General features: G+C 32.1%; 3 protein-coding genes across 7 annotated transcripts in view; 2 read left to right on the plus strand and 1 right to left on the minus strand.

Moving 5' to 3' along the window:
- Window positions 1–8,465, plus strand: part of LOC132908948 (ankyrin repeat and BTB/POZ domain-containing protein 3) — a 32,939-nt gene extending 24,474 nt beyond the window's left edge. For 2 of the 3 annotated variants that reach the window (XM_060963436.1, XM_060963416.1), the window contains 12 exons: window positions 2,031–2,235; window positions 2,495–2,740; window positions 2,824–3,303; window positions 4,040–4,370; window positions 4,776–5,011; window positions 5,089–5,291; window positions 5,408–6,142; window positions 6,248–6,516; window positions 6,596–6,801; window positions 6,882–7,175; window positions 7,249–7,431; window positions 7,532–8,465. In XM_060963436.1, coding sequence (XP_060819419.1) covers window positions 2,031–2,235; window positions 2,495–2,740; window positions 2,824–3,303; window positions 4,040–4,370; window positions 4,776–5,011; window positions 5,089–5,291; window positions 5,408–6,142; window positions 6,248–6,516; window positions 6,596–6,801; window positions 6,882–7,175; window positions 7,249–7,431; window positions 7,532–7,738 — 3,595 coding nt within the window. In that variant the 3' untranslated portion in view covers window positions 7,739–8,465. The remainder of the gene's footprint in view (window positions 1–2,030; window positions 2,236–2,494; window positions 2,741–2,823; window positions 3,304–4,039; window positions 4,371–4,775; window positions 5,012–5,088; window positions 5,292–5,407; window positions 6,143–6,247; window positions 6,517–6,595; window positions 6,802–6,881; window positions 7,176–7,248; window positions 7,432–7,531) is intronic. The other variant, XM_060963426.1, reaches the window with a different exon arrangement.
- Window positions 8,466–8,812: 347 nt separating this feature from the next.
- LOC132908993 (syntaxin-12) lies at window positions 8,813–13,500 on the minus strand. Of its 2 annotated transcripts, none has more exons than XM_060963546.1 (6): window positions 13,167–13,500; window positions 12,181–12,440; window positions 11,882–12,047; window positions 11,672–11,799; window positions 11,092–11,225; window positions 8,813–11,019 (listed from the first exon to the last, which is right to left on the minus strand). In XM_060963546.1, exons 2-6 carry the CDS (start codon window positions 12,405–12,407, stop codon window positions 10,844–10,846), a joined length of 831 nt encoding a protein of 276 aa, XP_060819529.1. In that variant the 5' UTR covers window positions 12,408–12,440; window positions 13,167–13,500; the 3' UTR covers window positions 8,813–10,843. The 2 variants fall into 2 exon arrangements, with proteins under 2 accessions (XP_060819529.1, XP_060819538.1); XM_060963555.1 differs by having other exon boundaries at window positions 12,181–12,384; window positions 13,167–13,495.
- A 394-nt stretch (window positions 13,501–13,894) lies between these two features.
- On the plus strand, window positions 13,895–24,596 carry LOC132908965 (eukaryotic translation initiation factor 4 gamma 2). Of its 2 annotated transcripts, XM_060963471.1 has the most exons (8): window positions 13,895–14,010; window positions 19,849–19,960; window positions 20,090–20,306; window positions 20,389–21,325; window positions 21,406–21,543; window positions 21,798–22,687; window positions 22,893–23,195; window positions 23,508–24,596. In XM_060963471.1, exons 4-8 carry the CDS (start codon window positions 20,428–20,430, stop codon window positions 23,613–23,615), a joined length of 2,337 nt encoding a protein of 778 aa, XP_060819454.1. In that variant the 5' UTR covers window positions 13,895–14,010; window positions 19,849–19,960; window positions 20,090–20,306; window positions 20,389–20,427; the 3' UTR covers window positions 23,616–24,596. The 2 variants fall into 2 exon arrangements, with proteins under 2 accessions (XP_060819454.1, XP_060819446.1); XM_060963463.1 differs by lacking the exons at window positions 13,895–14,010; window positions 19,849–19,960 and having other exon boundaries at window positions 20,079–20,306.
- Window positions 24,597–26,502: the final 1,906 nt, after the last annotated feature.

Genomic DNA, 26,502 nt, shown 5'->3' on the forward strand with positions numbered 1-26,502 from the left:
GATATTATATCCAAACGTGAAAGCTTACTGTCATTATATAATACAAGTTTTGCTTTTCTTTGGTTTTGTTATCATTAGTTGTATACGAGTTCTATTGAAGTTTGTTACCGATTTAAAGAAACAGAGGGTGTGTTTATATCATTCGTTAATGGTATTAAGTACAATTTTAATTTCAGAGGAAATGGTAAATAAAAGTGTGAAACTTGTTTCACCAGAGCATTACTCTTCTAGGTCAGTTAGTATCTGTGAAATTAGTACACTGTGTAGCTAACATTTACTTTTATATTTAATATAGTATATACAAATGGTATAAAAAGGGTTAGAGTACTGCATACCTAAGTTATTTTGAAATCTGCACAAATTTCACAATAAAACTTAATAATCAATCCTCGTACCTTGCACCATTAACCCTTTATATACATTGATTTACTAGTAGAAACCAACCGATGTCGATTTGTCTTCTCTCCCCTGCATCACAGCTACATCAACATTATTCAACCGGCAATGTATATAATTTCCTAGAAAATTTCCATTAATCAAGCCACTTTTACTTAATGTTAATCCATTAAATCTTTATCCATCTGGTTCTCGAACTAAAGGTTGGAATTTACCCTTTTTCAACGATTTCGAACTCAACGTCAAAATACACACCTGTACGTACGATGGAAACGCGACCTAATGGGAAACACGCAAGCTCGTCGCTTACGCAGAAACCGGCTCGTACGATTAATTACAGGCCCGGGAGGATCGCCAAGAAGACGACCGCAGATTTTTGGAACGCGATACTTTTCTCTGGATTCGGAACAAATCGAATTTATTTCCGAGTCGGGTCGTTTGCTCATCGAGAAAGAATTTGAAATGCGTGGACGCCCTACACAACCAACAATCACGAGAAACAAAGAGGTCACAATCGAGAACACGAAACACATGTGGACCATGATCTACCTTTCCCGAAACTTATCGAGCACGTGAATCTCTTTACTTTCGTACGGCTACAAATATTGTTAATTTGTACGTTTGAACCGCGTTCATGTGTTCATTCGTGATTCGTTCGCGTGCAATCCTAGGTTATATAATATTAGAGCAATACCGGGCGTAAAAAAATCAACAAATATGTAAGAAACAACAGCTCATGACTTTTATCGACCGCTTTTATCGATCGAGCGTTACACGAACTAATTTCCGTGAATAGAGAGCGCTTTTAATGAATCGATAAGATAGATGGAGTTAACCATTAGGGTCTGTAAACAATTATGTATCATGCAATTTACGAATGAAAATATTATATATCATTGTATATACATATTATATATATAAATATTCAGTTAATCCTAATATAAAACAAAAACAACAAACCTCAAATAATCAAACGCATACGATAAGCGATAAATATCATTCATCACGATATCACATCAGAATACATAAATTATTACATATATTTCGATGCAGAGATCTTTCATAATATTTTATTATATTTATCTCTCCAATCTCTGATGAAGACATTGAATACTTTTGTTGCTCCATAGATTCTGTGTTCATTCGAGAACGTGATTTCTTTCAAAGCTAAATCGTTCTAACGGAATACGCGGTAACCAAGTATTTTTTCAACGTTCTTGCTTTTTCAAGGCGCAGTGGAAAAGAAAGATCGAACTGGCACGGGCTTCGCTGGATTATAATTATTTGGCGGGCAATTAACAAGAAACTTGCCTAACAGGATATCGAATAACATGCCCCCCCCGTATATGCTCTACACGCGCGGCTAATGTGTAGTAATAGTAGACTTTATAGAACAGTAATTTATTTGATTATATCAATGTAGATAATCATATAATTTAAAATTTTTTGTTTAATTAGTTAAATTATTTAATTATGAATTCTTTTAGGAGGGAGTATCCATTTCTTCGAAAAGATAGTATATGAATTAATTTATGTATAAATTGCGGATGTTTATGCATTTATGGAAAATTTTCAAAATTTAAATGTGCTAAATTTATTTCAAAAATTTGAAATGATCTAAAAATTTTTTATAGACCGGCCGGTGGCAGTGGACGGGAATTGTATTGTCCTCCATACTCGAAGGACTTCACGGAAAGTTCTCCGAAAAACGGTGTTCATAATATGGTACACATGGTGGCGGAAAGGGACACGGACAGCGTTGCTCCAACGCCAACGCCTCAACATCCCCATCACTCTCAACACTACCATCTTAGTTTACATGAAATTCGCGCGCTTCAGGTATTTTAATGCTCTTTTTGCAATCTGAATACTTTCTAATTCATCCACAAAATTAATGTTGTGATAGTGATATGAACGTAGTATTCGACTTTCCATTCTCATTCTCAAGAACAATCGTTAAACAATTCTAAAGATACTAATACTCCAACAATCTACTCCTTATTCCTTATATACTTTCTTCACCATCCATCCATCATCTCACGATATATTATCATGATGTTGAAGAGCAAACGCTATAAAATATGAACATCTTTTGTAGAGGCGACCAGAATGTACCGGTAATAGTTCATCAGATGAAAATCGATCGTCAGGACATGCAAGCATGTCGGACACAGGTGGCCACACGAGTAGCAGTTCACCACCGCATCGTCATCATAGGGCACACAGTCCACAGCAGCTGAACTCTGTGCCAGAAGACGATCGTTTATCGGCCTCGGTTACTCAGAGAAATGGCAGGAATAGATCTGGACAGAATCGTAACAGACACAGAGCTACACCCGCTAAGGTGTGCTCTTTGCAATAACATAGAAATCCATTGTTGATAAAAATCATTACCTTAAATTTCTTTTTCCAATAACTATATTGTAGTTACAGGTCCCATGGTCAGGTTCTGGCTTAGAAGATATCAAACTAGCAATTCAACAGCTTACTATGCGTTCCCATAAATCGTCTTCCACCTACTCCTCCTTGAGCGGATCCGAGAGTTCAGAACCAGCTGTAAGGAGACTGATGAGGCACTCCAGCTTAGAAACCATAAATACCAACGTAACCAGTGCTGACGAGTTCGTCTGGGTAGACTCTCATAATCGGCTGGTAGAGTTACAGCAATTACCATGGACGCACCACGACGTCCTTCGCGTGTTGCAAAATGGTCGCACTAGAGAACACATGGAGCAAGTCTCTATGGAAACGATACCGCGTCTCTCTTACCTGCTGCAACGGGCGCTGGTTAGAATTGGTCGAGAAACTCAGAGACTGGCTAAACCTGTTGGTCTATGCAGTAAACACGAGGTATACAGCGCATTCAAAATCGTGCTTTGTCCGGCCTTGGCAGATTCTTGTACCAAGGTACGTGAAATAAAACACGTGATTCGTTGATGTGATAATTGAAGATGAGTAAATTGCTAATTTAATATTCTCGGCATAAATTACTTATCTAAATACCCTTTACTATCTTATTCATTACTCAATGTTAATAGTAATAAGACATATTATGTTACATTGATATTAGCAAAGGCTAAACCTAAGCTGATTAAAATAAATTCGTCATTGTATCCCTCAGGATTCATAAAGATATAAATTCAACTTTACACCGTAAGCGTTTGATCCGCGTGAATTTAGAAGATGGCGGGTGTCTCCCTGTTTGCATAGGAAATAACCATAAGCAGACAAAATTCATAAACTTTGTAATAGTCATACACTAATTTTTATATATGTTTCTTCTATACACGCTTGCTTTAACTAGGAATTACTTATAAGGTAATAATATAGTAATATAAAAACAGATAATACAATAAAGATAGGAAATATTATAATAACATAATGGGCTCATAAAATAGGCTCATATCACAAAACACTTATTCTAATAGCTAAGTTTGTTTATATTGAATGTATTATATATAAACAGTAGTATTTGAATAATATTTAAATAATCAATCGAGAAAGTACGACCATAAAACTGGACAACTTTTTGTCCCAGTAATAGACGAGTATTATATTTTAACGACCTTGAATAACAGACAGATTTCAGGCAAATTATTACTACGTTAGTACAGACATTCATCTACTTATTCTCTTTTTATAGGCGTGCTTGCGTGCTGCAGCGATGTTCGCCGTATCTGGCGATCAGTTAAAGCAATCGAAAGCATCTCGATCCGGGCTACAACTACCAGTGGGAAGATTTCTTCGTTGGATGTCTGATGTACGACTAGGAAGAATGATACACGAGTATGCAGCCATATATTTGACCGCTGGAATCGAAAATCTGTTGGAAGAAATACTACTACAATGTATACCGACTGATCCCCATACAACATTGACTGCAACCATGTTGGAACATGCTATTGCAAACAGTGGAGATTTATGGGGTCTTTTGCAACCGTACGCGCATCTAAATGCTGGTCGAACGGCATCAGGTAAAATTATTTTGTTAGGAACTAGGCCAGGTAGGCAATGATTATTTACGCGAAAAGTATTCCTTTATTTCCCAACATGCTATTTAATATTATTTTAAAATTCATTATTTCCCGCTTTAACTATATTATGACCCCATATACTACTTAATTACTATAGTTAATTACGGTTACTAATGTAATTCTTTTCTTTTTTTACTGTTAACCGATATATTCTAGAACGTATTAAAAAATTTATCAGACAATAAATATTCCTAGTAAGTTTTGAATTTTTTTATATAAATTATTAGCGTTTTAACGTATTAAGATGTATTATAAATGAAATAAATCGATCATTTAATCCATTTTCTTATCTTAGGAGAATCTCACATATTCCATAATCTTAAGAGAATCTCATAATGTTCGCAGGTGCACTTGCCATGCCACGTTGGGCTAGTATCAGTTCTCTAAATTCTTCCTCATCATCTCGCAGCGGAAGAGATGCAGCGGGATCTGCGTTAGAACCGTCGCTTTTAACCACCTGCGTAGGATCAATGTCAGAATTGGTAGATTTAATATCGAAAGTAGCTCAAGCAGGACGTTCACCTATACCTTTAACAACCAAGGCATTAAATGCTCTCTTTTATTACATGAGGTGTTCGCAGGTTTGTCCATTTGATCCTAATCTTTGCTCTCCTTTTCTATTGTCTGAACGTAATGTAATGAAACAATATTTATACAGTTGGAACACGGTGAACGAGGTTCCGGAATACAAGAACTCGCATACGAACGAGCATACGTCGTACTTCCGCCACTGGTCGAATGGCTAAGAGTTGCGACCGCCCATGCAGAACACAGGCACGGTCTAGTTGTGGATCAAGATGACATTAATCAAGCTGCCAGATTGCTATTGCCCGGAGTAGATTGTCCTGTTAGACCGATATGGTAATACATACTAGAATTTACAGAATGATAAAAGTACCTTGGATACCCTATAAGGCAAGGTCCTAAAATGTAATGTTGGCTTTTTAATAAGGTTTTGTAATAAACTTCGTTCACAGCTTCGAGGAAGTTTCAGTCTGCTCGAAGCGCATTGACGATTCTGACTACGTCCGGCTTTTAACTATGGATATGGCCTTCAAGATGCTAACAAGCGGTCGTGCAGATTTAATAGCTCAGGCCATGCCTCTTTTACCGTCGACAAAGATCAACACTGTGAATGATAATGGCTTCACTGCTTTAATGATAGCGTGTATAAACAGTGATGAAACCGCTGTTCTAGCATTGTTAGATGCTGGCGCTGATTTAAACATCGAAAGTCCACCTCCACCCACTGGACAATCAGCGAACACACCTTCCAAGACTCCAACAGCTCTAAATGTATCAAATGCTAGAAGTCCAATGACGTCATCTGCTGTAATGACTCCAGGAAAGAATGTGCAGTCTTCAAATTCGTCTTCCAGTTCACCTAGCGCCTCTAGTAACGTTTCTAATAGTACATTCTGTAATCAGTCTGGATTCAATGCAGAAACGCAACATTGGACTGCTTTAACCTACACGGCGTTGTTAGGACATTGTAATATTGCTAGAATATTGTTGGAGAGGGGTGCAGCTGTTGAAGGTGGAGCTAAATTGAGCGAAGATAAATCTACGGTTACACCATTGCAAGCGGCTACAGCATCTGGCAATTATGAGATGGTTGCACTTCTTTTGGCTCATGGAGCTCAGCCGTTTTTATCTACTTTGATAAAAGATTCATTTTCGTACTCTGGTTCTGCTCAGCGGGGCTGTTATAGGCAAGTAAAATATTTATTTTAATTTTCCTGATGACAGATCTAATATAGTTCATTATTGTTCAAAGAAGTAATAAATTATAATTGCTTTGTATTCTTATCTTACAGTGCAATATCAGTAGCAACAGCTCATGGTCAAAGGAGTTGTCTTCATCAACTGTTGTCTCACCCATTAAACTTCTCTGCCAAACGAGGAGAAAAAGAAGTATTGTCATTAGAAGAAATTTTGGCAGAAGGTAGTGCCGGTACTAGTCCTCAACAACAAACTGTAGATGGAAGAGGAAATAGAAGAGAAGGCAAAGAGCCAGTCTTTAATAAAGTTCAAACTAAAGCTTTACAAGAAGCAATGTACCATAGTGCTGAAAGCAACCACTTAGGTAAAACATATTTGGAAGAAATCATCTTAAAAAAGTATACTTATATATTTTTTGTATAAATATATGAATTTTTTCACAGATATCACGATGGAACTTCGTGGATTAAAAGTGGGTTGGACGTTACATTGCTGGATGCATAGTCTTGCAACAGCTCACGAAATAAGATTAGATTCGGTAATAGATCAATTACTTCAAGATTTTCTTCAAGTTTGCCCAGATGACTATTCGACACAATTCGTACAAGAATGTCTCCCATTGTTGTTTAACATTTTTAGATATAGTAAAGTAAGTCATATTTCAACTTGATTAAAGTTGAGTCGAATAAGTATATTTCTTATATCTTTCGGCTTGTATTTTTTTTATAGAAAGAAGGAACGACGCTTCTCCTCGCGGATATTTTCTGTACGTGCTTTGGATGGGAACCAATAAAACCTATTCGAGATACAACACTTTCTAGTGGATCCAGAATAGATCCTAAGTTTGTAAATAATCCAGAATTAAGCGATGTACAATTCAGAGTGGAGGGCAGAGTCTTCTATGGCCATAAAATCGTTTTGGTCACATCGTCACCGAGATTTAGGAATATGTTAAGTTCAAAACTGTGCGAGGGAAATCCTCCTATTGTACAAATTAACGATATTCGATACCACATTTTCCAGGTATATAATACTCCAAAAGAGCTAAAAAGCCTTAGCTTTTTACTTAAGATTTAAACCATATTTTAATATTCAGATGGTTATGGAATTTCTATACCACGGTGGTTGTGCTACGTTAGAAGTTAATCAAAGTGATGTTCTGGAGTTAATGGCAGCCGCGAACTTTTTCCAGTTGGATGGATTACTTAGGTATTGCGAGGCACAATGTTCTTCTATGGTTGATCTCGACAATATCGTTTCTATGTATATTCACGCAAAGGTATCTTGTTTAGATTTTGTTAGATATAATGTTATATACCACAAACTTTTTGTTAAAGAGGAAATATGAAATAAATGATTTGTCGTTTAACAATTTCCAGGTTTACAACGCCACGCAACTTTTAGAATATTGTCAAGGTTTTTTACTACAAAATATGGTCGCTTTATTAACTTACGATGACTCAGTTAAACGTTTATTGTTCGCTAAGAAACTGCCTAATCACGATGTTCTCGCAGGCCTTCTTCTTACTTTACAAGCAAGAATAAAAGCTAGACGATCTCAGCAACAAAATAAGATAAAAGCTTAGAAATACGTTAAACATCATGCACGGTATTTATATTAACATCGTCATTATCATTTTGCTTTCGCTATCGTCACTTGTAGTGATAAACATATCCACGTATGTTTAAATGACATCATTTATGAAAAAAGACCCGTAAGCGAACTAAGACTGAGTTTTTCATGATTTATTTTTAACTTTTTTCTATCGGTTATTCAAATATAAATTATCAGCAATACTTATTAATTTAATATTAATATCTTAGCATTTCATTCAAGATACTAATGAACCATAAAACTTACGTTTCTGTTATGCATTTGTTTTATTCTTGTATAGTATTTCTAGTTTAAGTATTTTTTGTAAACTACGTGCTATAAATGTACATTAGATACTATTCGAACTATATAAATTACTGTTATAAATGAATCCCATGTGTACCTACTATAATTAAAGTATTAATTTTTTTTAAATTAATTTGTTCATCACAAATTTTTGAATCATGTAAATATAAAAATAATTATAATAGAGTATAGACGGTGGTATATGCTGTAAGCTTTCAGTGACAGCAAGCTATTAATATATATAACAAATGAATATATGTATTTTGTATATAAAACAGGCTGGACAGTTTAAACGCGATAAAGAAATGATAAAGCGGAATATTCAAATGTTATCTCTTGTATTGATAATACAACATAATTTGTACATCTCGGTTGCAATAAATTATAAATATTGTGATAATGAAAACATTAAATGATAATTGTTTCACTTCTTAAAGCCTAACAAAACTTTTTATATTTTTCATCACAATCTTGTTTACATAAACTTTATAATTTGTATCACAACGACACTTGCAGCAACTCATAAAAAAATGTAAAACATAAAAAAATTAATGCAAAATATTGTCCTCTTTTCATGCTATTTGTATTTCAACTGAAGCGAGTATTTTTTAATAAAATGTTACAAAGAACGCGGTACATTTCACAAAGAAAAAGAAGAACAAAACACAATTTACAATTAATACAGTGAAACATCGTAGAGTTCATTATTGTAACAAAACTGTTGTCATCTGTACATACGTCAACAACATAACAATGTTAGTATCATATATAATGCAATTTATTTTGAATGTTAGTGGTTAGTTGTATATACAATATTCAAGTTATAATCTTAATGATAATGTAATCACTGGACTGTTAAATTCTGGAATGCCTAATAATCATATAAGAGACAAATTGATTTATAGAAAATGGCTGTCTCAATCTTACGATAATCTGTACTGTATTCCTTTTTTAATGTTGTAACCTTCAGCAAAAATGCGCATAATTCATAATAAACAATATTATAATTCTATTAAAGAATGATTATAAAAAATTATAGTATATTCACAATTTATACAATTGAATTATGCTTAGATTAAGAACATGATGTTTTTATCACTTTTATATGTCCTTAAAAGTTCTCACTTACATAAATTATCATGTAGTTAATAAGAACTACATAGTGATACACATAGTCTCTTGTAAAAATGTAAGCTTGAAAACAGTTTTGAAAAAGTCATCAGTAGGCATTCCCTATATTATGTGACATAAATCGTAAACTGTGATAAGTATTTTTTAATATTTTTTTAGTACCTGTGTTTGTATATAAAATAGTAAAATGTTTCAAACACATGAAAAATATAAATTATTGTTTTTTTCTCAATACATTACATATTTTATATTGTAAAGCTGTTTAAAGTGACTGATCTGTAAAAGTAAAGAAGCTGCGTGTGCATACATATAAATACATGTATTCGTATTAATTTATACATAACTTTAAACATAGATGAAAAGCGATAAGTAACAGTATTCATAACATAATCATATAATCAAAATTTCATTTTCAGTTTGTGCAAATTTATATTTCCAAAATAAAGAATGGAGACAATATGTTATATGATATTACTTTTATAACAGGCACATAATTAATTATTCAATAATACGAAACGAATTTATTGTTCCAAAATGATAACATGTAAATGACAAGCTAGTAAAAGAATATCTATTTTACAAAACATAATTTCCACTTATCACTTCTCATTACATTCAATTGATTAATAAAGTTGAGCAGAATCTATCAGAATGGTTCATTTATCTGAATGGTAAAATATATGCAATAGAAAGTTACATTTTTAAATAAAAACCAGGGTACAGAATAGTAATTACATATTTATAGCGCACAATTATAAAAAAATGTTAAAACAAGATATAGTTCATTTAACAAATGCTATCTATACAAATCTTCCAACATTGATCAATGTAGTGCCACGTTGTTTATTTCACATATCTCTAGGATAAACCCATATCTCTGTTTAATCACTTTATGCTTTCATTTGTGACCTTCTAATATCAATATAATAAAACTTTAAATAACACATTTTTTAAAGATTTATCATAATAAATAAATTAATGAATAATTTTACTACTTATATTAGGTAATTGTTTAATTATGATAAGTATATATCAAAATGTTATATATGGTCAATCAGTAGAGTACATAGTTTTAATATGAATGTTTAACAAACAGTATCTATTGCCATAAAATTTGAAGCTATAATATAACATTAACATTCTGCTTCAATGCTGGTTGTATTTATAATGCTGTATAATTTATTGAGAAAATAATATATAATACAATTAATAACAAAATGACTTATCAAAGTTTTCGTTAGACAATAACTTGCAGATACAACAAAAATTACAGTTACTTTGCAATATTCAAAAGTTTGTTTCTGCTACTATTAAAAGCCTTTTATAAAAAATGACGCGGATATTTAATATCTTTGTTATGCTTTGCTTCAATCTGAGTTATTAAATTCAAATTGCCTTAAAATGGAAAATAAAAAACAAGTTACGCGATAAGAACATTATAATATGTTTTACAAGCTGGAAAGTAAACAAGGATAATACGTTTGAATTATATTAATTAATTTACAAATGAATATAAAATAAGTCTATCCTCTCCCCATATTGCATATCCAATATATAAACTGGCAATTTATATTTTTCCACGATATTAGTACTACGATCAATAAGATAGATTGAGACAACCTTTTTCATTTGTTCGCAGTATCTACGATGATTAGGAGCGCTAACTTAATTTAGTGACTAGAATAATAATTAATATAACGACAACTATGATCGCGAGTAATAGTAGGACAAAAACTTTCCGTCGATATTTACTTAGGTAATTACTTCCCTTAACTAATTCTTGTGCTCCCAGTTCAACATTCGCGTGGACATCTTCTATTTGATTCTCTATCGTGTCTACAATAATAAACATTTATAAAAGTATGCAAAAACGGGATATTTTTATAAAATTTGGACAGAATAGCTCACTGATTGAATCTCCTTGCTGATGTACCAATGCTACTAGTTCGCGTATTATTTGGTTTACATCCAAAATATCACCTTCAATTTGTTTTATCCTGTCTTCTCTCTCTAACAGTATGTCCTGCTGGAACTCAAGATTCCTAAGAACATCAGGAAAGAGAAGTACTTGTAGATTACTTTTTTATCATTTTATGTGTGATCAATAACGTAATTTTACGGACTTGTATTATGTATTAGAATATCGATTAAAATAAACTTACCATACACTCAAGTGCATTTTATAACTTTTCTATATGAATAATACACACTGTAATTATTTAATCTTTTCGATAAAATTTTTAATTCAAGCTATTTCGATATTCATACTATAAAATCTATGAATTAAGCACATATTACAAAAATAATGAAAAAGACCTATTTGAATATTCATTTTTTTAATAAGATTAGTATAATGTGAGTCATTTCTCATCCAATTGCTTGTATGCAAACTGTGAGAAATAATCAAGCTCTTTTCACTACAGTGCTACAATATGTGCAAGTATAGTTATGTATATCTATCAAAATGAGGATATAGTTTATTTCAAACCTTTGTGTCACTTTGTGTTCATCTTCCTGAACTTGAAGTAAACGTTGTTGTTCTTCTTCCTCGGGATCCATAGGATTTTCTATAGTAGTTGTAAGCAAAATATGTCTCTTCATTTTTTCAGCAATTGACTACAAATTCCATAACAAAGAAATTATAAGTACATGATAACATTATAATTAACTAGGACACAATTAATAAAATATATTTTACCTTCTGCATATCTGAGTATCTTTGTAATGCATCTTTGAAATCAGTGGTAAGTTTCTCAATTTGCAACTTCTGTTGTTTATCACCTCGCCTCATTAGCACTGTCAGTCTTGCAATGTCTTTGCTGGTTTGGGTTACTACTTGATTTGTGCTTAACTGTGTGACATGCCTTGTTACAAAATCAATACATAGAATGTAAATATAAATATGAATTGAAATGTAAAATGTTAATAGGACATTAAAAATTATCATATATCTCTAAATTATTTGGTCTTTATTTCAAAATTATTATAATTACTTACACCTTATCTCTTAGACCCTGATTATCTTTATTGGTTCCAACATTTTTATATGCACGTTCAAGCGTCTTCCAACTTGTATTTATTGTATATATGTTAGTAGTAATATTTTCACTGAGACTATAAAGTTCAGTAGGACTAAATCCTACATCAGGTACATCTGTCCGTTGATCCGTGGACCCATATGTTTGAGAACAGTGAGCCATTCTAAGAATAAATATAAGTTTCATTAAAATTTCTTTACTTCTAAAAGATTCATAAACCTGCAAAATTTAAAAATAAAAAATAAATACATTTAAAATTTTGGAGAATAATTCTTTTACGCAGAACCTTATGTTTATATATATAAACACACAATGAAATGATGAAACCTATATGACACATTCATGAATAACACTGATAAATTATCACATATATGAATCACTATTAAAATTTTAAGGACATGTAAACATTATAACAGATTTTTTATGTATTTCAATGTATTTAAATTAACATCATCTTTTATTTGTTTATAATTGTTTATAATTTCTATTCTCCTAGATTAAATATATTTAATCTTACTTTCCATAATACTGTTAAATGTATGTACTTATTACATGTATTTCAAGTATCTTTCAATACTTGTACAAAACACATAATGTTCAAAATTTTAAATTTTCTGTTAGTGGTAATATCGTTAGTAAATGTAAAATTTATTGAACCCTAGGAAATACAATATAAATATGTATCAGATGAATGTTTTGAAGCTGTCATAAAAATGATATTTTAGTTAGAATAATATAGTATAATATTATATGATACACATATTATATAGTAAATCAAAATTTTAATCAACATATATTAAAATTCTATTCTATTTCTATTCGTCATTATGCAGCTGAATAGCATTCGGATCTTTAATGATATACGGCAAATACGTACACGAAAGAATAAAATTAATACAAGACAAAAATGCATAAATGAATATGTGACAAATATATAAAACAAACCTGACTTATTTTATCACAAATGTTCTTAATATCTAAATATAAATTGCTTTATTAATTCACATTTAAAAATCAAGAGAACTATCTTTATATACTGAATTTTAGAAACTGACAGTTGCCTAAATGATCTAATCCACCGCCTATGTGACAATAGCCCCTTTGTATACGAAACCGCGATTCAGACAGATTTCCACATTATCGGCGTTTCATATTTTTTAAGTCCAGACTCGGTATCTGTAAATAATCCATTTACTTATCGACTAATAAAAATAGATCTATTCTCTGATAATAAATTATTAATAATATAATGTACGTCTTGCGAATTTCAAATTAGTTTGTAATATAAAAGGAATTTAATATAGTCTACTGTGTCTATAACACCGTCAGTACTACTAGATTCAAAACATCACTTGGTAAACACTGTTTTATTTTATTATAATAAACAAATATAAATTGTAATCTTTCATATAAAGAAATTAATTGTTTTAGAAAATTCCCTGTTAAGAAAAATAAATAAGAATATTAACCTACGATAAAATAATTTTTTATCCATTCATAGAAACGAATGTCTGAAATACCGTCTTATATATTACTACCGCTAGAATCAAAAATAAAACTAACGGTACATTTATTTTAATATATTTCTATACGTTTAATGCAATAAAAGGTAAGAAAAATCCGTAATAAAATTTTTCTATTGAACAGTTAAACCGACTAATAAGCTACTTTCCTGCGGGACTACATGTTAGTCGCATGGCGAACATTGGCTTGACAAGACGTACGGTACGGAAGTTCCCGAATACGACCGACTGATTGCGAAAGCCTTCAGAAACAACAACCGTCGGCCGTAAGTAAACGCTATTGTGATTTCTCATCGTTTTACTCGCAAAAATCATACATTTTCATTTGTCTGCCTGCTACTATAACCAATTTAATACTAGTTTACCACGTTGCGTGTATTTTCTTCACAAAAAATCTGGTTAAAAGTTGGGAAATTTGGTAGAATTTTCTCGAGGGTTGCTTTCGAGTCAATACAGCTCGTACATAGGTCGTGCGTCATGTCGGTTCCGAACGCATCTTCCGTTCCGTCGACTCCCTATCATATTTTACAGTTTTATATCTCGTTCTAATTTCAATTTTTTCATTCGATCGACTAGTTCTCGTTTGAATAACAGCAAAATTAAACAATGCACGAGTGGTAATTGAGTGTTGTTTGCAAGCACCTACGCAACTTCCTCCCACTTTTGACATTTTAATCGGTGTGACTTTTGGTGTAGGTTCATTCCTTTATCTTCTAGCATGTTTTATACACGTTTCAAGCTATGCACATCTCGCATTTTAATTAGAAGCATATTTTCTTTTAAGCTATACGTGAAAGCAAAATTTTCGACGTTTATGATAAATCTCCTTCCACCATTATGTTTTGTTGCCTAGCTTCCTTTTAGATGAATTTTGAAATTAGTACCTTCCTTTCTTCGATTGTTGGTTACTTTCTGTTCAATTGCAAAATCGATTCGTTTATTTAGAGAGTCCTATGCACACTGCTTACGTCAAAGGTTTCTTTAACTCTGCCCTGTTCTTTTGCTCATCTTCGGATCAATCGGCAGTTTCTTTATTGTTATAGGAATTTCTTAATTTCACTTATACTATAAAAAAGCCATTTTTGATACGCATAATTTTGTGTAAATGCAAGAATTTATTTTAGTGAACTCAATTTTATTTTGCTATTCTACCACCCCTTATAAATGGGGGTAGTGCTCTGGTTCTTACGCCCATATTGGCCATATTTTATCTTTATCATACTTCAAAAACGAAAATATATTTTCACGTAGCTCTTAAATTTTATTGGAAGTAATAATTCCTGTTGAAGGATTAAAACATTAAAAGCTTTTTTACTCGTTGAAAAAGAGTGAAGTTGTAATGTAAAAATTAACAGGGTTAGTCGTCTCTTAAGAATTTCCTTTAGCCAAATAAACTTAGGAATTTTTTTAGTGATATATTCTAGAATAAGTTTGAGAAAAAAGTGTTCGTTTCGACAAATTTTTTGCTGTTCGATACACTTTAATACATTCGTTTTGTGACGGATATGGAGACAGACTCTTGTAAACATATGTATGCATGGAGCACACATACGTATTCATCGATCAATGTGCACGCACACGCATAGGCGTACACGAAACCAACCAGGCGTACACTGTCATGTTTCTGACGTTCCGCTGGAATTTTTGTACATATATGGCCTCAAATTTTCGATACTTTTCATGTTCTCCATTTTAATAAAATTATAATGTCGTTCCTTTGGTAGATTTTACATTTTTTTTTTTTTTTTTTTTTTCATTACTGTTCATTGTTGTATGCTATGGTTGAACAAAGAAACTACAAAATGATGCTGAACTAATAATATATTGCGTTATCTTTCTAACAGAGAACAAATTTTTAGAATCGTTTTTATACATTTCGAATTTCTGCTTACTTAAAAAAAAGCATTTTTGACAACTATTTTTCATCTATTTCGTTTTATCATAATACTTGAGCAAGTGATCTTCAATTTCATTTTTGGTTCATTGTTTTTCTCATTAAAGATTTTTTTTAATATATCACTATATTGTTATTATATGTGATTTCTTTCTTTAGAAATTTTTTTAGAAAATTTAAGTTAGAATCTTTTCTATGTTTAAAGTATGTTTTTTGTTAAAACAAAAACTAAATTGGGATATAAAATACGAAAATTCTAACAGATTTATAAGCATGGTTCGGTTGAAATCAATTTTGAAATAAGAGTATATGTAATTCGTTCAAAATCAATTTTCGTTTCGATGTGAAAAACTTGCCACCTCAGTTTCTATAATGCCATACTAACGATCCAGAATTCTAACGATTACAACCTCGAAACATTTAATACTTGGGGCAGAGCGTGTTACAACATGCGCACCCGTGGCGAGCGCGTTTGCCGTGTGCCTTTAAATGCTCGGCCATATGACTGTTCCTATGTCGGACGTGTGACGACCGTATGTGGCCTCTTTGTTACACCAAACTTAAACGCTTATCGTACTATGAATAGACGTACTGATTTTCTTTCAGCTGTCCACTTTGTGCGGCTAATTTGCACTTCGCCACGTAACTATGTCACTTGCTAGAAATTTTTGGTAAATTCGGCATCTGTGTTTCTGTGTATGTGCTAATTATGCGAAGCATAAAAATGATCGTGAATGTATAAAACAAAATTACAACTCTCTGGTAATTAGATTGTAGTTGGAATGTCGAGAAATTTTTAAATTACATGAAATTCATTAAATAATGAGATGTTAGATAATGTGCATTGTCGTGATAAACGTGAAAAATTTTAGAGGCAAGGAATTTTAATCTCTTTTTTGTGTAATGCTATTTCTCTAGCGATTATTGTTTATAATGTTGGTAGTATTATCATAGATATGCTATTTCTTTCTTTCTAGAAACATTTTAGAATATTATTAAGGAGAGAATGTTCTCTATAGAAACTGCTTTAAGTGTTTAGTGAAAAATTTCATTTGAATTAGAGGTACTTCACTTTTTTTTTCCTACAATCACTGATCTTATGAGTTATCGGCCTTCAAAAGTTGGCAACCTTGTTCTAACTCGTGGAGTGCAGCCGTCACGGCGCATCAATGACGTGTCATGAGGAAACAGAATAATGGAGTGTCTGAAGTATTCAAAGAAGGATAGCAACTGCTCGATCTAAGTTTCGTTGCTATCTCTTTGTTTATTGTTAGCACGTGGCTCCACTTGTACATAATTATTTTTTAAGGTCTCGTTTAACGTCGTTTTACACTATGCATTGTTCAAAATTGTTAAAAATGTTGCTGTCCTCACTTTTGTTTATTTAATTATATTTTCATCAGTAATTTTAATTTTATTTAGGGAAAAATACGCAGTATAAATTATTACAAGGTAATAGCTATTTTGGTAAACATTTAAAAACATTTAAAATTTTGGATTATTTTTTGCTTTGTTTTACGATAATAACATTCGTAGATATACTTATGACATATTCAACTTGGCATGCGCTGTAGCTTCAAAAACTATAAAATTGGTATAACTGTTTCTTTGCAATCTTGAACTTCCCATGTCATAGTCCCAGAATTCCATAGACATTTAAATCGTAGAATGCATTATTTTTATGATACATTTTTATACAAGTTTTGTATACAATTTACAATGAAATTATCAATATTTAAAATTATTATTGAATTATTATACAAAAAAGAAGAAAATTACAAAAAGTATTTGATTATAGTTTAATTACATATTTGTAAAATTATTTGGATATAGTGATTCGTTTGTCATGTCCAAATTGAAATGTTCGATAGATATTTAAATGCGTATATTTAAATTTAAACAAGATAAATTTAGAACTGCTAAGAAATTTCAATTGTTATTTTGGTAATCGAACAAGTCAAAGTGATTGCCTTTCCTAAACCTTCATTTAATTTTCTGACAACGAAAGTAATATAAATTTAAAAGGAAACGAAACCAAATACCGGTTTAATGCACCAAAGAAATTTTCAATGTCGAAGCATGTTGCAGACAGCGACCTTCGTCGTGCAACCCAAAGCAATACTTTTTAAGTCACAATATATGTATGTGTAAGTACATACATATTTAATGATATTTAGTTTCCGCTTTTACCGGGCGAGAATTTTTGTAACCGTATATTGATATTCCAAAATTACATTGTTCATCCAAATTTTCTACATTTCTAAAAATCATCCAAAATAATTTATAGCAATATCGTATACATCTCCTATTTATACTATGCTGTTAACAATTTCAATTTACTCTTGGAATTATTATAATCAGAAAAAAGCTTGTTATTTCAATACATTTATTTTTCATCATGAAGTATATTTATAAAGATAAGCAAAACACTGCGCAGAATACTCAAGTTTCATTTATCGCATAAATTACCATAAATGCATACAATAATTAAACATTAAAACTCAAATTTATACATGTATATTTGTCTGACAATTTTTGCACATACTTCTAATCATTATAGATTCCACCTTACTTTTTCATCTCGTATACAGAGATAAATGTCTGTCATGGTAAAAAAAAAGAGAGTCTATAATACCGTGATTCAAAGAAAAAGAACATTGCACAAAGAACTGTACATAGAATTGATATTGGAATCTTTTCTGTTCTCGAGATAAAGTTATTCTCTGTTTGCCTCCATCCGGTAGCATATAATTGAAAACAGACCGAAGGTTTTCCAGTCATGCACCCTAAATACATGGATCGCTTAGTAGAGGCGGTCAAAGGCGACCTTAGTCGAAGTCAGGACGAAGTTGTCCGACCTCACCCGATCATGCTGGCGATAGAAGCCGAGATCGGTCGAGGTGAGACGACGAAAGGTTCATTGACCGTCTGACCATGAGCCGCGCCCCACATACGATCCTCTCCACGTTTATCGTCCACAGCTTTTGGTTGTTTTATTCGTAACCGATACCTCAAGATCAAAGCCGTTTCCCTGGAGAAGGTCCTCGTCCTGCCCGTTGAAGACCTTCACTTGTGAGCGCAATAAGGCTGCACACTGTTAATCCGTGCTTCCTGCCGTTAGAAGTCTCATTCTTATAAGTAGACTGTGGATGTTTATGTATCTATAGGAACCTTAAAGCTCCAGAAATCCACATAGTATGCAAAACTATAGTTTATTCAAAGTATAATAATATTTGCTGTAATATTTAATAAATGAAATAAATTTTTGCTTTAGATTCTATTTCTTTAATTGCATTCCAAAAAATAGGAATTTACATAAACATCTAGCAGCCTACTTATAAAGCAATTAGTATTTTATTATTATATACAATAGATGGAAGAAAAGAAATTTAATTTTATTCTTTTTTAAATTTATTTTGTTGTGATTTTGTATTTTACATGTTATATTATGTTCGGTTTCTATTTACTTGACTCCAAAATGATGTTTATTATCAGAAGAGAAATAAATAGATGTTTGTGTTATGTTTTTATGGTTTATTAATTGTTGGACAAGAGTGAATGTTTCTCACCCATTTTGCATAATTATATTTAGTATTACAATGTTGAAATGTAAAGAAGAAAAAATTTATGTTCCTTTTTCTTTACAAAAATTGTATGTGTTTGAAAATTTAATTTATTTTTTGGAAATAAACTTGTATTGTACAGTTTACATGAGTATTATGCATTTAATATATTGATATTAGTAAATTCTTAAAAAAGTAGGGTATTTTTTATTTGGAAAATACTTTTCAATTGTTCTTTTTATAAATTTATCCCTTCGTTTAAGAAGTCTTTCATAGAAATATTTAATTTATAAGATATTACATAATGATATAATTATCACATAATGATTTGATGACAATAGTATAAAATTCATTAAATATATATTATAGTACACATAGTTCAAAGATTGATTAGATTTAATGGAGAAATAATAGGAATGCATTTTGTGCAAAGAGATAAAATTATAATATACTTTTTCAGACTGCACACGATAACTTGTACTCTAAGCATCCCAATTGCATGTGTGTTAATACATCATATTTTTGCATCATTAGGTACAAAAGGCTGCGATATTAATAGTCAAACATGGATGGAGTAGCATGCGTGTAAGCAATAAATTATTAATGAAATGACAGGTATTTTTATTGTAATCTTCTTTTTGTTTCAGCTTCCTAAAGGAAGATCTGTGTGCTGTGATTTATCACTCAGGGGGCCGAAACACGCGCAACAACGGACAACCCCACAGGACCGGGGGGTGCTTCTCGTGTCTCGGGAGGAAGGTCAGGGTCTAGAAAGTTACCTTGACTGTAACAGTCATACACGAGCTGCTTCTTTTTACATCCAATCAATCTTCTGTGTTCACTGTTATTTGTAACACACTGAAATTAAAAAAATTCGATGCCTTCCAGGGACGATATTCGCTCCCTATCCGCTGAGCAACGCTGGATCCCTCCTTCAACTGTTAGACGCGATGCACTCACCCCAGAAAGCAGAAATGATCTCATCTTTAGAAAGGTGCGGGGTATTCTTAATAAGCTTACGCCGGAAAAGTTCGCAAAGCTGAGCAGCGACCTGCTCAACGTTGAGCTTAATTCTGATGTGATTCTCAGAGGTGTCATTTTTTTGGTAAGTAGGTCATAAGTGCTATAATATGTAAAATAAAATCAAAATCTGTATAATTTAATATTTATTACCATTACACTTCTAGATCTTCGAAAAAGCACTTGATGAACCCAAGTACAGTTCTATGTACGCACAGCTGTGCAAACGGCTGTCTGACGAAGCTGCAAACTTTGAACCACGAAAAGCACTCATTGAAAGTCAAAAAGGCCAAAGCACATTCACAGTTCTTCTTCTTAACAAGTGCAAAGACGAATTTGAAAATCGTTCAAAGGCAAGCGAGGCATTCGAAAATCAGGATGAACTTGGCCCAGAGGAAGAGGAACGCCGACAGGTGGCTAAGCGCAAAATGCTTGGTAACATTAAATTCATCGGAGAACTGGGAAAATTGGGAATCGTATCGGAAACGATTTTACATCGTTGCATCCAGCAATTATTGGAGAAGAAAAGGCGAAGGAGATCCAGGGGGGATACTGCTGAGGATATCGAATGCCTTTGTCAAATCATGCGTACCTGCGGCCGTATCCTTGACTCGGATAAAGGCCGCGGACTTATGGATCAATATTTCAATCGTATGAACTCCTTAGCTGAGAGCAGAGATCTTCCTCTACGCATCAAGTTTATGCTGCGTGATGTCATTGAGCTACGCCGTGATGGCTGGGTACCGCGTAAGGCTACCAGCACTGAAGGTCCAATGCCAATTAATCAAATTCGCAGTGATAATGAAGAGTCTTCGAGGGGAAATGGCTTCCATAGACGTGAGGATCGCCTCGGAGCTGAATTTTTAAGAAAAATGGGACGTAGTGGATTAGACATGGATATGATGGGAAGTATACCATTGACTTCTCCATCGTTCGGCATGCCATCCCCATTCAGTCCTAATGGATTCTCTGGATCTTCCGGGGTTACTTATGGCCGTCACAATCAACGTAACCAGCCGGGTTACTATCAGAATCGTAACCAAAACAACTATCAAGGAAAACACAATCAACAGCAACATAATTCACCACAAAACTTCAATAACAGTACGTATTACTTTATTAAATGGTAATTTATTATTAAAACACGTACGTCTTGCTAATGAATCTCTTTCATTGAATTACAGATAGCAATAAAGAACAATTACGCTTCAATAAAAATAAGATGTTGATTGGACATCCAGAAGAAGTATCACTAAGACCATCAGCTAATTCTATGATGTTTAAACAAACCAACATCAATCCCAACCTACCTCTCAACAGTGGTATGTATTTTAGTTAGTAAAATATTAATTAGTTCTGGAAATATTAATTTTTCAAATGCTTAGCAGTAACTGTTACAAATAATGTATACACATAATTTGGTTGAAAAAGATAATAACACTAACATATGGTTCAACCAAATTCATATTCTTCTACTTAAATAATCATATCTAATTTAGATGTTTAAATTTAACATATAAATGCTAATACGCATGGCCGCACACAGACAATTTCTAATTATTATTTCAATTAATAGATCTGTTCACAGGACGAGCCTCGGAATTACCTCTTCTACGTACTAGCACATTGAAACCCAGTTCGCCATTATTGCACAAGGAATTGTCACCAGCAATCGTAATAAAACAAGGTCCTGTAGATAAACGAGAAAAAGCTCGTGATAGAAAGGACAAAGGAACCTCTAGAGAAGAGATACTGAAAAAAGTGAACTCTTTGATGGACGATCTTGCTTCTCATACGAATATACAGGACGCAATAACAGCTTTTCAAGATCTTAAAATACCTGAACGATTTTTACGTCATGCAGTTTATACGTTATATTCTAATACATTAGACCGTGGAGATTCTGAGCGTGAACTTGCAGCTAAACTTGTAGTTGAATTGGAGAAAGCAGACATGATTACCGTACAGCAGATACATGAGGGATGGAAAGAACTAGTGTCCAATATTCCAGAAAAAGAAAGTACTGTGCCTTGTGTAGCTTCTCACGTTGCCTTCTTAACAGCCAAGGCTATTGTGGATAATTTAATTCAATTAACCGATCTGGTTGCTGTGACAGAAAACGGTCAGCATCATCCGTTGTTTTTACTTACACTTCAGCAGTTACATAAAAGCCAAGGCAAAGCAAGACTCACACAGATCTTTAACGAGAGCAAGGTGAATCTTATTAGCCAGCTACCTGAAGCAGACAAGACAAAAGAGAGACTTGCGGAGATCTTGGAGGACAGAGAATTGACTTTCCTTTATCCGCTTCTTAAGATCCAGGGAGATATATGGCGTCAATTAGAATATGACCCAAATCCTAATACTCTTTACAAATGGATCAAAGAAAAGCTAGAACCTTCGCATCATTCTGATTCAGAGTTTATTAATGCTTTGATGAATGTTCTTCTGAAATACATTACACAGGTTAGTATAAAAATTAATTAAAATCGTTACTTTATGTTACTATATGTATTAACTACATATAATTTCTTTTTATATCTTTATTAATATTATATCATTATTATAATCATTTTGTTGGTATTGTAAATAGTTAAAAATCTCATGTTCTCTTTTCCATACATGATTTTGATATTTTTATAATTATTTCTATTTTTCATGTTTGTATTAGGAAACAATACTGGCACCTGGGGTTGATCCGTCTAGTGTAGGAAAATCAGTAATAGATAAGGAAAAAGCATTACTGGAAAAATATGCACGTTTGATGCGTTTACTCTTCGTCGATATAGAGTCTCAAGTAACAGCTCTCCATGCACTTCAAGCATTTTGGTTCTCGCACAATTTTCCAAAAGGGATGCTATTGCGATGGTTTGATGGACTTTACCGATTAGAGGTGATTGAAGAAGATGCCTATTTCAAATGGAAAGAATGTGTTACTGATGCTTATCCGGGCAAGGGTAAAGCATTATTTGAGGTAAATAGGACTTCAAATTTCATAATATTACATTAATGTTCCAAATTTTATGTGTCTACAAATTAGCACAGTACTATACAGTACAATATGATCAGTATTCTTTATTGGTGAAATGCTCCTGTGCTATAAAAAGTACACTTAATTGCATAACAATTTCTATGAAACTCTTGCCCAATCTTCTTAATACTAATACACCTTTTTTGTCTTCATAACTATAATTATTCTATTTGACATGTGATTAGTAATTTATATCATGATAACAAACTAAACTTAAAGAAACTTGCATTAATTAATAATGTTTAAATGGTGTAGGTCAACAGTTGGTTAACATGGTTAGATAATGCATCCACGGAAGAAGAAAGTGATGATCATAACGACGAAGAGGACAACAATAAAAACTACAGAATGCAAAAACTGTGAGAACAATATGTTCTTCCAGTTACCTATAATTTGGAATAGGGTTTTGCTATCTATATTACTGGACCAGGCGGTTTCAGTTTACTAATTGAGTTGTCTCCATCTATTGCCACGAACATCTTGTTAGTCTGTGTCAAGCCCTCATTCAAAGAAGATGAAGAAGACAAAGAAGAAAAGGACTTTACAATCATGTCCACAAAAAAAAAAAAAAGAAAAAAACAATACGGAAAACATACAGTTTGCAACCCATCGAGTGGTTTGCAGCAGACTTTCTAAGGAAAAAGTTTTAGAATGTTTTAGATAATTGAATATTGATATGATTTGTTATCATATTGGGCCAGCAGATGTATCAACATTCGCCGCTGTATGAACATCGGTGCAGAAAGAAACAAGAAAAAAATTAGTCTGGTGATTTGTGTTGTCAAAGTTTTTGTCTAGTATTGTGCATGTGTCACGTTTTTGTAAGTCTTTTTGTCCGCGTCACCAGCGAGTCGCTTGTTATCTCTGTGTACCAGCTTTTACATTTATTATGAGGAATTATTATCTATTATTAACTATTATATTATTATTACTATTATATAATTCATCACAACAGTCGAAATACATCTACTTTTCCTAAAGAAACAGAAAAAAATATCCATCAGAAACAGAGGACTGACTCAGTAGTATAATATATAAAGTGCGACTAATTAATTCTCTTTAAAAGGTAAAACAAAAAAAAAAGAAAAAAATTTGAATTGAATTTGTAGATCTTGAAAAAACGGGAAAACACTGAGTCAAACTTATACACACACCAATCAACCAAACACCATTTTTGCCCATGTACCTATATTTGCTGCTCCATTAATTCTACTCTAAAATACTAATCAAAGCAACCAGCAGCCAACATCACAATTCACTTTAACGTAACATAACATAAAAAGAATTTAGTGACACGACTAAATCGTATTTAAAAATAAACATACCTTGGTGTAATTTATTACAGATGGCCCCCTGGTTGTTCTGTCGATGAACCAACAGTCACCTTACCTTCTTTTCCTGCCTATAGTCTCTCCTAATTAGAATTCTACGCATCGACATATGATATTTTTTTTTAATTAGTGCGTAACTTTCAGACACGATGCCATAAGTTCGCCTAAAAGAAAGTTAGTGCAATATCGCAGCTTCTCATGATCGGTGAAAGAAGAAAGCAGATATTATTAATTTAGAAATTAATCCATCGACTTTCGCTTTCCCAATAGCACATTCGAATCGAATTAATTTTGTTAAGCCTCCTTGTACGTAATTATTATTATACACCGATTAATTAAACATAAGAATTTGGATACTTATTCTTTTTTTAATTATTTATCGATAATATTCCAGGACAATGTACGTATTAAAAAAAATTGTTACTTGCTACGTCGCCCCCTAATTCTTGTTGCCATAATGAAGAATTTCAATTAAACTGCATCTTTTTCCCACCATGTATTAGGTAGTTCGCACCCAGAGTGTTGTCAGTCCAAATACTTATGTTGAATCGATCATTGTTAAATTTATTTCTTTTTTGAATACACATTTATCGCAGGTACGCATTATTCACAAATTAATTTAAAACTCGATCTAGAAAAATAAATTCATTATTCTCGATACATTTAATTCAAATCGTGTGTATCAGATGTGTATTCATTGTTTTATTTAATTCTCAAAGATAATGACTTAATCCTCGCTGCGATGAATTAATGCTAATTTGAAAATATTCTTTGTACGTGGAATATATTTAATAGTGACATTAGTGTAATATTTTAATGAATATTTGTGGTATAATTATGTGTTTTGTTTGTTGCCTTCTTATTATGAACATGAAAAATAAGAAAAAATAATTACTACATAAATAATTAGTAAATGATTAATATCAATAAGTACTATTCAATTTTTCAGCTGCTATGTAATATGCGATATTGTACTTCAACTTTATTAATTTATTTTTTTCCACATATATTAATTATAAATTAATTGAAAATGAACAAAAAAAAGCAAATAATGCAACATACGAATCATGTATAATATCGTCAGTATTATTTCTCACATAATGGACTACATTATAATCGTTTTTAATTGATCATAGACATTAAACTGATAAGAAATCTCTTTTATCTTTATCAATAAAATTTGTTCCTAGGATTATCATCTTTACGACTTTGTGTCTGTCGTTCTCTCTTTCACCATTCACTGTTCATTTTCACAGTTAACAAAAAATTCACGAAAGTATTAAAATTTTTCATGAAAAGAACCGCTTTTCATATTTTCAAAAAAATTTCTTTCCTCATCTTGCATTAACTTCATTTTCACAGTATATAACATTATTTTGTCGTACTTTTAAATTATTATCTAAATAATCTTATAAAAATATTAAAATGGTACCTCATGCTCTTTTCTCATTATTTAGTTCTCTCGATTACCATTGTTATACTCACGTGATAATTTTAATAAATGCGTACGGTGTGTATATGTATATACATACATACATCCTCTTACTAGCACAAGAATCTCTATTTACAATGACGTGTATTGCTTTACAAGCTACTTTTGTATAAATCACGTTCATCTTCATCATCTCATGGACTTCCGAGACGTCGTGAATATTCTATCTCTATTGCATACTATATAATATAAAAGCGAACAATATGTATATTCGAAGATCAATTCAAAATTGACATACCGATTTTTTCTGTATATTTTGTTCTTCAAAACTATTCATATATATATATGTAATAGCGATACTATGTTAAATTTTGTGTTGACAACTGAATATATGTAATTCGAGTAATACATTTGAAAAAAAGCATCATGTTATTGAAACGATATAAGTAGTAGATAGAAAGCATCATCTAATCGAGTTTATCAACCA

The sequence above is a fragment of the Bombus pascuorum genome, chromosome 1 (assembly GCF_905332965.1).
Source record: "Bombus pascuorum chromosome 1, iyBomPasc1.1, whole genome shotgun sequence".
NCBI classification, from domain to species: domain Eukaryota; kingdom Metazoa; phylum Arthropoda; class Insecta; order Hymenoptera; family Apidae; genus Bombus; species Bombus pascuorum.